Source organism: Acomys russatus, chromosome 3, assembly GCF_903995435.1.
Source record: "Acomys russatus chromosome 3, mAcoRus1.1, whole genome shotgun sequence".
Classification (NCBI taxonomy): Eukaryota; Metazoa; Chordata; class Mammalia; order Rodentia; family Muridae; genus Acomys; species Acomys russatus.
The window spans coordinates 62,275,562-62,288,949 of NC_067139.1; the positions used below are offsets into that span (position 1 = coordinate 62,275,562).

Genomic DNA, 13,388 nt, shown 5'->3' on the forward strand with positions numbered 1-13,388 from the left:
GGGCTAACCAATTAGGGTAGGCTAGCTTAAGAAAGATGAACAAGACCATTAACTGGCCTCTTTCAGTGACTACATGGATGGATGAGGAAGAGCATAAAGACAGGGCATGGAAGTCGGCTGGGGAAAGAGGTATGGCACTAGATCTCAGCAGCGAAGCCCTTCTGAGAGGCTCTTAGCTCTCTGGAGCAGGAAGCCTTTCCTGTAGGTCTATATGCATCAACCTTCCGATGAGGACTTCCTGGTCATGTGACCACTGTTCAGACAATAAAACATTTGTGTTGAGTTTATGCTTGAAACACTCATGAGAACTCAATGGGGCTGATATGGCTACCAGCTCTGATTGACCCTTACCCTCTGGCAAATTCCAGTCTCCTAGCTTGGTAAACTGAGGCAAGAATGGGGGCTGGAGAGAGCCTACAGAGGCACTGCCAAGTTTCAGTGAGGCACGCTGAAGTGACAGGTATTTGCCCTGCAGGTTGCTCTTGGCTCAGCTCCCTGTGACAGCCTTGCTAATGACCAGAAGACTCCTTTTTGTGCCTGAGCCTCAGCTTTTGCAACTGGAACATGAAACAATGGGACCATATGATTGGCACAGCTGGAGAAGGGGATCCTTAACCTTGATAATATCCCAAGAGAATCAGAATCATAAATACTTGTTCACCATCTTTTTATCTTGGTGACCTATATTCCCAATTAAAAAAAATTTTTTTAGAACGTAAGTCAAAAGTTTAATGAAAGAGTTTAGGGAGATGAGTCACATACAGCTTGAAGAACCATGTTGATGTGTAGTTCTTAGAGCCTAGTACACGTTAGCCATGAAGTCACTGACTCCAACTGTCATGCTGCATGCTATTGAGGATTTAGTCCTGAGGAACCCATCCTCTCTTGGGATTCTACACATACTCAGCCTTGAACCTTCAACTTAGAAACTGTAAGCCTCTGGAGTTTTGAGTCATCAGGAACTTGATGCAGATCTCCCCCTAGACCTCCTTGGATGGTCTGTGGGAAGTCTGGGCATCTGCCCATCTAAAGCCATCCATGTGCGGAGGCCAGGTCCAGAGCACGCCCCCCAGGGACAGCAAGCATGGGAGCACAGGCACAGCATGACTCCCTCTCCCTCCCACGCTCTCTTTTCCCCAAATGTTCTTTTAGGTAGTCTACAATAACGGATTCTTTAGGTTAAACAAACAGAACAAAGAAGAATGTCATTCTATCAAAGGTGTAGATCTATTCCAGAGTGAGAAAGAACTCTCTAGCTGAGTGTTTCTTCATCTTGTTTGGACCTTTTCCACAGAAGAGGTCAAGGGTCACGATTTTGAACCAGTGAACTCGTGGGTCCTAAATTGGCCTTTTCCTTCTTCCAGGTTGTTCAGCAACTTCCAGAATATGGAGTCCTAGTACACCGTGTTTTCCCAGAGAAGAAGAGGCCAGAGGGGGAACTGGCCTTGGGGGTCTGTGCCAAAGGCATCATGGTCTACAAAGTGAAAAGCAGCCGCAGGATGATGACATTACAGTTTCCATGGAGAGAAACTGGCATGATTTCAACCCATGTGAGTGAAGCTCAGTTGATAGCCATCCATGCCTCTCTTTCTTTTAATCTGTGGCCCTTTTAAGTGGCAGTGGCTACATGTATTTCTCTTGACATATTCACATATATTCTGTCATCAGTTAACCTGTATTCTGGTGCACTGACATATTTGGGAGGACCAAATACTTAAGGGAGTGTAGGGGCTATGCAATCCCCAGGAAGCCTTTTCCAATCCTCTTGCCAGCTTGATCTCAGCCTCTATAAACAGCCTGTAGCCTCAAACACCATATTTTCTCTCCATTCATTCCCCCTATCCCGGGGAGCCCATCTGTGCTCAACGCAAGGACAAGTGGGATCTGAAGGGAAAGAATGAAGCTGAGATTAGAGTTGGCAAGGTTTAGAAATATCTGACCTAAGGATTTGTGTCTCCTCTGCACATCAAGCTCAGGCACCCAGTGTGCCTCAGGTGGACTGCAGGAACCCTGGCAGACAGTGTCGAATGGCCACAGGAAAAATTTAAATATGCAAAACTCCCCCAAACATCCAACTTGATGTACATTTCAAATCATTTAAAAAATGCTCTTTTCACTCTTCAGTTCCCGAATTTAGATTCTATCAATGTGGCACTGGGACCTGGTAGCTGACTGTCCCTGTCTGTCATGGGGGTCATTCAGGTCAATATTTATGTTTCACTGGTGACTCATCTTAAGACAAAGTCCCTTGACATGTGGCTCAGACACTTTCTACTTTTTTTCCTATTGTTTAAAAACAGTTTTTAATTCAGTTTCTGAATGTTTCTTTTGTGTTTTTTTAAATCATGATTTTTGAAATCAACATTGTCATGTCATAATAGAATTTCCTAATAAACTATCATTGGTGTTTAGGAAAATAAAGCATATGCAAAAATATGTAATAATTAGCATAATTTGAGTTCATTAAACTGACCTATGTATTTATTTTTAGGATATTGATTTTTTTCACCAAACTTAAGTATAAGCAATGTTTATACTCATGAATTTTTCAGAACTTTAATTATTTTTAATTTAATTGAAAGATATTTAAAGAATTCAAAGTATTGAATCAAATACACCACTATTATATTGTTTCTTGCCCTCTTCATTGCATGCTTAACTAAACCAAGACTTCGATGTGATTTGTCTAAATGCAGATTCTCCAAGTAGTAATCTTTAAAGATGGAAAAATTTGAGGCCACAAAGTTCAATAGTTCCATTAAGTTTATTCTTACACATACATATATACATACATACATACATACATACATACATATGTACATATGTACATTGGTTTTACTTTCCAGGTATTTGTTTTCTCATTACTAGGCCAGAAATTTTTTTGTAATCAAATCTGGGAAGTCATTAAGTTTACAAGCCCCCAAAAACTATTTAATTAGGATTTCCATCCCCTGATGATCAATATCCTCCTTGGCATGAATGGACTATTTTGCGTGAAGTAATATCACCAGATGCTCATGGCTGGTTAAGCATCCTCCACAGAAAATGACTCTTCATGCTTCTGCAAGCTCCAAGTAGTGAGTTCTGAGAAATCCGAGATCACTTCAGGAAGCTTCAGTTGTGTGTACTAATAGCTGGAGCTGAAAAAGACCTCCAATCACATCTCATTCATCCTTTCACCCAGCAGGGAAGTAGCCAAGGGACCAAGGATGCCATTTTCAAAGAATACAATCCCAGAGTACCTTGGCTTCTATGCATACTTAAGAGTTAATCAAAAACTATCCCTTCTAGAACAAGGAGCCTAATGGTGTTGATAGCTGTAGTGTTTTTCAGCATTCACCCTCGCCCTCATCTCTAGAGATAAATGCACGGAACAGAACAGACTACTCAAGACAACACATGGCCCTCTTTAAGCCACAGAATACAAAGTTGCAAAGGGAGGCTGCTTCGTGAAAGGGAATGTTGTTTAGAATAAGAAAAGAAGCTGCCAAAGTTACCCGTGTAAAGCCAGAGAACATACTCCTTAAATAGTGCAAATGCCAGAAAGACACTTCATTCATTAACTCCCTGGCAGAGCCTGCATGCATTCTCTTTTCAGATTTTGGATTTTCATATTCTTTTTTTCATATGATAGCATTTATAATATCATTTTATCTAGAGAGAATAGAAAAACAGCTCAACTTATCATTTAGTGTGGCTGAGGTAAAATGTGCAGTTTGTACAGAAATCTGTTGTTCATTGTAGTAGTGTTATGAGTTCCAGTGCTACAAATGCAGAAAGAGACAGAGAGGGAGGGGAGAAGGGGGGCGAGGGGGGAGAATGAGACTCTGTGTTTCTCTCTTTTCGGATTTGAGTATAGTTATTACATTTCTCTTTTTATTTATCTGATTGAGATTGATAATTATATAGCCCTGACAGTGGAGATCCACCTGCCTCTGCTTCCTGAGTGCTGGGATTAAAGAAATGTGCCACCACACCTTCAGTGTGTGCATTCTGGGGTGCATTCTGAGGACTCCAGATCTGCTTCCTAGATTCAAGGATTTCTATATCCTGTTTAAGGTAAAGACAACGACCCCTCACTCTGCAGCCACGAAACAAGATGTATAAACGCTCACAACATTCTTCGCATAATTAGAACCTGGGCACCTTTTTATGGAGCCTTTTTGTCTTGCGTATGACAGAAACCAACAAGTGAAAGTTTATTACACAAAAGAAGAGCAGACATCCCATAGGCAGAGGAACAGGAACAAAGACGCAGGCTGTGTTTCGTGCAGAAGGGTTTCTGTTTTCATGCTCTTTCCAGACAAGGGAGGAGGCTGCCAGTGCGCATGTACCACTTTGCGGATGGCTCAAAACACTCCTATATTTTTGTTCGATCTCTCCCTTCACTATGCTAATGTATTATAATATGACGTAATGAGGATCCGGGTCAATTCCCCCCTGCCAGCTTCCTTGCTGCCTTGGTGGTGGCTGGTTCTGACTGCAGCTCAGTTTCGCTGCTTGCTTGTTACAGTGCAGCTGCCGGCTTGTTTTCTGCTGCCTCCCTGTCTCATCAGAGCAAGAGCAAGACGCTTGGAGCTTGTACAATAAAAACGATGGGGATGTTTGCTGGCCACTCCACAATGCACTTTCATGTTCTTTCTGTCCAGCACACTCTTTGACAATAGCGTTTATATGACAAACATTTGGCTCACAAATGAAGGAGAAGAATAAATAGAAGGATTTTGTTTAGCCATTGTCTAAGAAAAGAAATTGGGCCTTTGTCAGATATTCCCTGCCATGCACTTCCATCAGTGTGTTGATGCTGAACTGAGGAGCTGAGCTTTTATTGCTGCCTACACACACACACACACACACACGCACACGTACGCACACACACACGCACACGCACGCACACACACACACACACACACACACACACACGCACGCATGCTCACACGCATGCTCACACGCATGCACACACACATATATACACACATGCACTTCAAGGGATGGGTGAAGATGGTCAGGCTTCTAAGTCTGTGCTTGCTTCCTCCAGAGAAAAAAGCTCAGCATCACCAGCAGCGTCACTGGGAAAAAGTACACCTTTGTCACAGACTCAGCAAATACCTGCAAATACTTGCTGGACCTCTGCTCTGCCCAACATCGGTTTCATGCGCAGATGGGCTCCGTGCAGCCACCTCATCTTTTAACTGGTGAGTATATACTGTATTAGCAACACACAAGTGGACAGGCTTGCTCTTTCATAGAGTAATCTGTAGTTGACCCCAAAATACCTGAAAAGTCTAAAATTGTCACTACCAATGGCAGAAATGAAATAAAAATGAAGTATAGATTTTATTATCAGATTGACAAAAGTGAAAATAATGCTAGAACAAACTGATAACAATCTCCTCAGAAGGCAGCTGGAGGTCTCTCGCTCTCCCTCTCTCTCTCTTCCTCTTCCTTGTCCTCCCCTGCCCTCCCTAATCCTTCCCTCCCTCTGTACATTCATCTAACTTTGTAAAAGCTGGGAGGAGCTCTGGATCCTTTTTAGCTCACAGTTCTACCATAGGTGTTTGTCCTAAGGTGATAACTATACAAATGGATGCCTAGTGGAACTGTCCGTGATACAGTGCTGAGCCAGGCAGGGCAGCAGAGGAGACCTGTGTGCAGTGCCATGGTGGAGCATCTCCACTCCCAGCATGCATACTGTTGAGCAGTCCAATGGTGGCAGGAGGGGCCTAGGAACTACATCTGTCATTTTATTTCAGTTTTAGTGATTTATGTTTAAAATTGAATGATAGCTTATGAATATTCACATGGTTAATGTTTCCATGTCATAAAACAAGAAAAAATAATACAGAAATTAGCAAAAGCCAAATCTTACCGCCTTAGGGAGTTGCACATGAAAGCATGGCTATTCTCTTAATATTTCTCAGTATTAAACTTTACCAATGAGCATGTATTACTCATGTAACTAAGAAAGAGATTAATGGCTTAAATAAAGACATATGATCACACGACACTGGTTAGAGTTTATTGACCCCATGCTATGGAGCCATTGACTATTCCTCTTACTATTTTTCCTTGTGATAATTTCTTCAAAGATGACCTCATTTTGGGGGGTCTGGAGAGATGACTCAGCAGCTGAGAGCAGTGGCTGTCCCTTCAGAGGACCTGGACTTGATTTCCAGTGCTCCCATAGGATATTACAACTGTCTGTCACTCTAGCTCCAGGGGATCCTAAGCCCTCTCTGGCCTCCGTGGGCACTAGGCATGCAAGTGGTAGACAGACACCTCAACCCTCCCCCATGAAGATGTCATTTATGACCACAATGTATACGTTCTTCTCTCGAACTGCACTAGTTAAGTCAGCGTAACGGTGAGGGGCAAACCAGAGTGTGGAGAAGAGAAGCCATGCCTCAACTGCTTGGTAGTGGGGCCGAGAATTAAAGCTGGAGCTTTCCGCCATGCTTCTGCTATTCCCTGTTTGCCAAGCATAGCCTTTAATGCCCAAGCCTTCTTTTTGAGTGCTGACCTAACCATGGTTGCCGCTGGCTTCTCAGTGTTTCTTTTGTATTTTTGAAAGGGAACAGTTAGCTGGAATGGTGCGCTGAGAAGCTCTGAGCTGCTAAGGATGTGGGATCTCAGGACTCACCCCACACCTATTGAACCAGCACTTGTATGGGCAAAAGAACCTAAGCGATTTAAACATGAGTACAAGGCAGAGATGTGCCGGCTAAGGAAGAGGCCTCACGGGTCCCGTAGACTCAGCTGAGTGCCACTGACCAGCGGCATGGCTTTGGGTAGCTCATATCCCTCTCTGAGTCTTGGTGTCCTCATTAGGACATGCTGACCATCTCAGCTCCAGTGGGACAGCATGTCTTGTTTCTAGCTCACTGCCCACTGCTCAGTGGACTGTGACAATGGTGACCTATGGGATTTGTTTCTGTTCCAGCCAATATACACAGAGGCTTGACCCTGGGCTTCAGGGGCCAGTTCATGACCTGAATGATCCGGAGAACAGGATCAGAGTTTTCAGAACTAGATCCAAACACAGGGAATAAACGTAACTCATGGTCTATAATGGAACAAACCTGCGAATCTGCCACTGAAACCGAGGGCTGCTGGTTTCAGAAGATTTCCAGGGCTTTAGAGAAAATAAATGCAAATCAGTTGTACCCGGTTTACCTGCTATTGCTGAGATGCTGTGTGTGAAACACCAGCAGAACTGTTCTTACTGCCTGATTTCAGCAACCATAAAATATGTATATAGACACAGCGAGCTCACTTGTGAAATTGGTCCTTCTGGCCTATTTTGCTCTAATTCACTGTTTTTTCAGACTTCAAATTCTGTCATCTTAGGAGTTTTCAGGACTCTAACATTTCACTTACATTAAGAAGACCTCCTTATCCAGTTCCCCTTTGCATTTTAAGAATCTCTGTGAGAAACTCTGCACATACCATCCTCTTCCCCCGCCTCTCTCTCTCTCTCTCTCTCTCTCTCTCTCTCTCTCTCTCTCTCTCTCTCTCTCTCTCTCTCTCTCTCTCTCTGTGTGTGTGTGTGTGTGTGTGTGTGTGTGTGTGTATGGTACATGAGTGTACATGCATATGGAAGCCAGAGTACAAGCTCAGGTGTCTTTCCTCAGGAGCTGTCTACCTTGTTTTTTTGAGGCAGGATCTCCCAGTGACTAGCGGAGGCTGCGGATTAGATAAGGATCTCTGGCCAGGGAGTTCCGTGGATCTATCTGTCTCCTTCGCAGCACTGGGATCTTAAGCATGCACCTCTGTGTCTGACTTTTCTATGTCCATTCTGAGGCTAAAATTCAGAACCAGATGCTTGCAGGGCTTAGAAATCTCCCCAGATCCCCAGACATTGTTTCCAGTGCTCCATAGAAGGGAGAGCTGGCCACCTCACCTGCCCTCAGACTCACTCGCCCAGCAAATCTCTTCCATCTTCATCCCTTTGACATGATCTTTATCTTGCTCAGATGGGACATCCATCACCTACCCTACAGGAAACTGGGAATCCAGACCAGCACCTTCCCTTTCTACTCCATCGTCACCACCTGCCCTCAGATTGGTCTTTCAGCCTTTGGAGTAGCCTTTCAGAAAGTCTGGCCCAATCATGTTCTCCCTGCTAAAGTTTGTTCGCAGTTCCGCACTGTCAGCAGAGACAAGCCCCAAGTTCTGAGGGGACTCTTCCCGGTCTGGCCCCAGCCTTGACTTCTTTCTCGTCCGGATACCTCTCTTTGCTTTCCAGCTGTCCTGCATGCCACGCTGATGGCTGCTAAAAACCATGGTCCGGTGTCTTCGTGTCTCTGTGTTCAGTGGCTTTGATGGTTAGTACTGACCGTCAACTTGACAGGATCGTGAAATGCCCGGGTGACAAGCCTCCAGGCATACCTATGAACGATTATCTAGACTAGACTAACCGAGAAAAAAAAAAAAAAAAAAAAAAAAAAAAATCCACTCAGCACCATTTCTGTGGGCTGGAGTCCCGGATAAGACTGGAGGAAGCCAGGGCTGCACCGACATTGCTCTCTGCTTTATGCCTGAGGAAGCGCTGTGATTGGCTCTCTACTTGAGGAAGCACTGTGATTGGCTCTCTGCTTGAGGAAGCGCTGTGATTGGCTCTCTGCTTGTTTTCCCCACCACGACAGACTTTCCTTTGAATGATGGGACAAAATAAAACTTCCCTCCCTTAAGATGCTTCGGTCAGGTGTTTGATTGCTGCAAAGAGAAAAGTAACTAGTACAGAGGCCTCCACTGTGATGCTTTCCCTAACCCTTCTGGGATCAGGCAACCAAGAAAGTCTGCTTCTCCCGAGAAAGTTAAAGGAAAACTCTGTCTTGAAGCCTCTCTCAATTGGCCGTTCCCAGCTGCTCCCTTCCCCAGTGGAGGGCACCCATGCCTCTTTTTGTCACCTGTGACATCTGCTGTGTTCAGTTGTGTATGCATCTGTAATAGATGAGGAATTTCTTGGAGATCGGACCAGCATCTCATAGCCTTCCTAGCTGCACTGTGAAACAGAGGTGTGACAAATAAGAAGTGGTACTTACATGCTTTTTATTTTGTTTATTTATTAATCAGCTAATTAATTTAGAGATTGTCTTGCAGTATAGCCAGAATGGCCTAAAGCTCATGATCTTCCAGCCTCAGCCTTCCAGGCACTGGGTTATAGGCATATGATAGGGTGTCTGCCTTTAATACTTGTTTCTTGGATGGACAAATAGATGGATGATTTGTATGGAAGTAAAATTAATTAATCACTCCTTTTTTGGTATATTTTTCAACATTGCAAATGCAACTGTGATAAACGTCATAACATTTCTAGATGGATAAACATTTCTAGCTTCCATGTCATTCCTTAACCTTAGAAATCTAACTTTGGGTACCACACCAGGGAATACTTTTAGCCTCACTGTGCCTCTTGCGTGTCATGCTAGGATGCTGGAGCCCCATGCCAACCTGACTTCATTATTTTTTCTTCGTCTTTAAAGAGTAGATGGCATTACATTTTGTGTGTGCATTTGACAGGTAAAAACTCTCTCTCACGGTGGCTTTGTTTTGCTGCTTTGATGGGTGAAAAGTTGAACCTTTCCCACACATCTCTTAGTCATCCTCCTGCGAGTTGTCTCAGCAGGCACTTCATTTCATAGTTATATTTGGATCTCTGGAGAGGAAAAAAAAAAAAAACACCAGCTCCAGGATGGATTCCGTGCACAGCTCCTGGATGGAGTCAGGCAGGGTCTGTCCTCACTGCTGAGTGGGCCCCAAGTCTTTTCTCAGCCCTTTTTTTGCAGGCGTGTCCTGGGATGTGGAGTGTACTTGGCCTTTCTCTGAGCCTATGTTTTCAGGACCACCCTTCTGCTGCCCAGGGACTCAGTACTCAGGGTGCCTCTTGGGTGTTTGGGGGTGCTATATATAACCTGGACTTGCGTCCTTAGCATGCAGGTAAAGTCAGCTACATTACTGCAACCACAAGTATGTTGTGAACTGCCCACAGCCAGATGGACAGACACTGGCCCCTCAGCATTCTAGCATCTTTGGGACATTCTTGGCAACCCTTCCCTCTGGTCCCAAGGGACCAGCAGCACTCTTGGCTCTCCCAAGAGTGTTACCTGTTGGTGTAACTAGTAGAGCATCATGGAGCCCAGGCCGGCTGACACTGGCCTCTTGCTATCTGGTCTCTGTCTATGGACCATGCCTGGTGAGATTGGTGCCCTGCTACTGCTGCGTCTGTCCTGCTGCGCATTAGCCTCTGTGATCTCCATCCTTTGCCTTGACATGAGGCCTGTGCACTAAGGCCTGCTCAACTCCCAACACTCCCTGGGAACATGGCTCCTCTAAGAACCAGGCAAGCGGACCTTTTCCTGCTCTGCTCCCTCCTGTGAGTCCCTTTCTCCAGGGAATAGCAACAATGACTGCTTCCTGCAGTGCCAGTTTCTGTACAGTCCTGCTTCAGACCACTAAGCATCTCTGGGCTAAGACTACACCCTCCCCCCAAGCCATCTCTGCCAGGAAAATCCCTTTCAGGTGTTAAGTGTTCTGTCTACTTAAGGACTAGGCCGCTGTTCCTTCAGGACTTGGTAATGAGATGGCTGGGAGTATTTATGTGAGTCTTGGTGCTGCCGTCTGTGGCTCAGTGTCGGCAACACTCCCACTAACCAGTGTGGCCTGTGAGGCCTGCAGACTAAGTCTGAAACCTGCTCTATCACTAAATGGCCTTGGGACCAGGATCAAACTATCCATTCTCAAGTTTTCTTATCTGTAAAATGGGTACATTATCTACCCTAGGGGCTGTGGTGAGTTCTGAGTAACAGTGGAGGTGGCAGTGCTTGCTGCTCTTTGTGTCACACAGGACACATCCGGTCAGAGCTAGCTACTGGCACTACTTCATTCCTGACAGGACCAAGTTCCGGTGTAAGACTGAAGTCTGTGCAAAATCTACCGTTCATATTCAAATTACCCATATTCTTCCATCCTTTCTTGCTTATTCTATGTGAGGAGCGAGTCCTCTTATACTCCCAAATACTCAGCAAGTAATTTCTTGAAGTGTCTAGCATCTTCAGGGGGAAAGTCCTAGCAAGAAACCAGGCACTTGTAAAAAAAAAAGAGAGAGAGGGGGGTGTACTTAAGTAGCTTAATTTTCCTCACTGTCTCCATACAGGGGGGTTTTACTGGGTACTCACCCATGCATTCACATTGTAACACAGATATAAGCACTTCTACATCTGATAGCCATGTCACATTTTCACATACCACACACACAGACAGACAACAGAAAAATATGAAGAAGGTGTATATACATCCTGTTCTATACATCCCATGTACACCTACCACAGGTACACACAGCTAGCACATACATGTGTATGTACATAAACACCGCACATATACAGACATATAAAATGCAGGGGGCATGGAAACTGATTACCCTTATGCTGCTTTACTTCTTCCTTCCTGGTGTCAGTGGGGAGCATATGGCCCAAAGACTGTCAACTTTTCTCTTTTTCAAAATATAAATGCAAGCTGGGTGTGGCGGTTCATTTCTGTAATCTCAGCACTTGGGAGGTGGAGACAGAAGGTCCAAGAATTTAAGGTCATCCTTGACTGTGAAGAAATTCCAGTCCAGATGGCCTACAGGTGACCCTATCTCAACAGCAAAAACAAAAAGCAAACAGATTTAAAACCCTCCAAAAACAAACAAACAAAACAAAAACAACAAAAAAGATGCAGCTTTGAGCAAGGCCTTGTTAACCTTAGAGATTTTTAAATAAAATCTCATTTTTTTTTTTTTGTAATGAGTAATACAAATAGTTAGGTGGGGTATCCCTCTACTTTTCAGGATCTCTCCAGAGTCATTTATTAAGCCTTTTAAAAAGTGAGAAAGAATCAGAGCCCAGGGTCCGCACTTCTAATGTGTGCTTATCGATCTGGCAGGAGACATTTACCTGGACTTTTACTGCCAGGGCAAAGTAAGCTAGGTAGATACTAAAGATTACATCCCACAGGGAAGAGCCTGGCTTGGGACCCCAGGAGCTTTGTTTCAGGAGAGTTTGCAAGGGCAGATCTGTGAGGGTGAAGACAGAATGAGGTATGGCAGTTTATTTTGTCTAGTCCCTACTGGAGCTTTGAGTGGCACCAGTTAGAGCAGGTTCCTGGATCCCAGTCCGTCAGCTACAGGGACCATCTTGCCTCTCTTCTTAGGCTTCTGGAGCATCTTTATTAGCAAGTGCTGACTAGAAGGACTTGCTTTTTTGGGGCTAGGCACAAAGACTCCCCAAATTAGCAGGAGGCAGAATGTCAAGTCTCTCAGTGCAGAAAAAGAACCGGGAGAGGAGAATCAGGACAAGGAGTGTTTTCGTGTTTCAAGAGCAGTGAGCGAGACCTGTGTAATGTTGTGTGTGTGCCTGTCTTTCTCTCTCCCAATTCAGATCAGGATAACTTTGTACAAATAGGCAACTTGAATTCTGCCCACCAGACGCAGGCCAACCCTTTCACTTGGATTCAGAAACTGCCATGCTCAGAAAATGAGTTGTGTGTACCCAGGTTGCAGAAGGCCACAGGAGGCCGACTGGGCACATCCATGGACAACATGCACGGAAGCAAGGAGTCCAGGACACAGGGGATCAGGAGCAGGTAGGCCTTATCTTTCTTCAGAGTGTAGACAACCAGGCGCGCAGTCTGTGGACTTCAATGCCTAAGAGTGTGTATGTTCGCCGGGTTTCTATTAACTTGACCCAGAGATGGACTGCAGACTACTATGCTGAAGCTGACCTGACCACTACAGGGCCAGGGGTCGGTCCCATATCCTTCCTTCTGTTTATACCTTCTGGTAGAGGAAAGAGCTAGGTGGCGACCTAGCTTTAGGCTTTAGGCCACCCCTAAGCCAGGTACTGGTCTTGGCACTTGACTTAACCCATTCACCCCTGTGCAGTTGTTTGCACCATCATTCCTATTCACCAGAAGGGGAAACTCAAGGGTTAGGACTCAACGGCAGCAGCCCATTCAGGAGACTGGTACTCGTAACCCTGACAGGCTGCTGTGTTCCAGGCTGACAGCTTGTCATTTAAATTTGAATGCGAAGCAGGGAGCTCATAATTTGGTATTCCATTGTAAAACAATGATCCATACATTTAAAAATAGCCTAGAACTTGGATTACACTTACAAGGCAAGTTACATAAATAGCAGAGATTCCCAGGCTGTGTACCGAGGAGGGGGTGGTGGGATCTGCTTGGCGGGGGGGGGGGGGGGGGGGGCGTGGTACATGGGGGGTAGGATGGGCGGCGTGAGATGAATTCTACATCTGCTTCAGCAGCAGGGAGCGGGTGATTCATTTAAACCAAAATACATGCATATATGCACCCACCTTAAAGCAATGCTTAGAAAATTATTGCCCCAA

The 13,388-nt window shown here is 45.0% G+C and overlaps 1 protein-coding gene across 1 annotated transcript in view; it reads left to right on the forward strand.

Moving 5' to 3' along the window:
* Window positions 1-13,388, forward strand: part of Frmpd2 (FERM and PDZ domain containing 2) — a 122,349-nt gene that overhangs the window by 51,003 nt on the left and 57,958 nt on the right. The window contains exons 13-15 of the mRNA XM_051143332.1: window positions 1,365-1,550; window positions 5,039-5,195; window positions 12,420-12,624. Coding sequence (XP_050999289.1) covers window positions 1,365-1,550; window positions 5,039-5,195; window positions 12,420-12,624 — 548 coding nt within the window. The remainder of the gene's footprint in view (window positions 1-1,364; window positions 1,551-5,038; window positions 5,196-12,419; window positions 12,625-13,388) is intronic.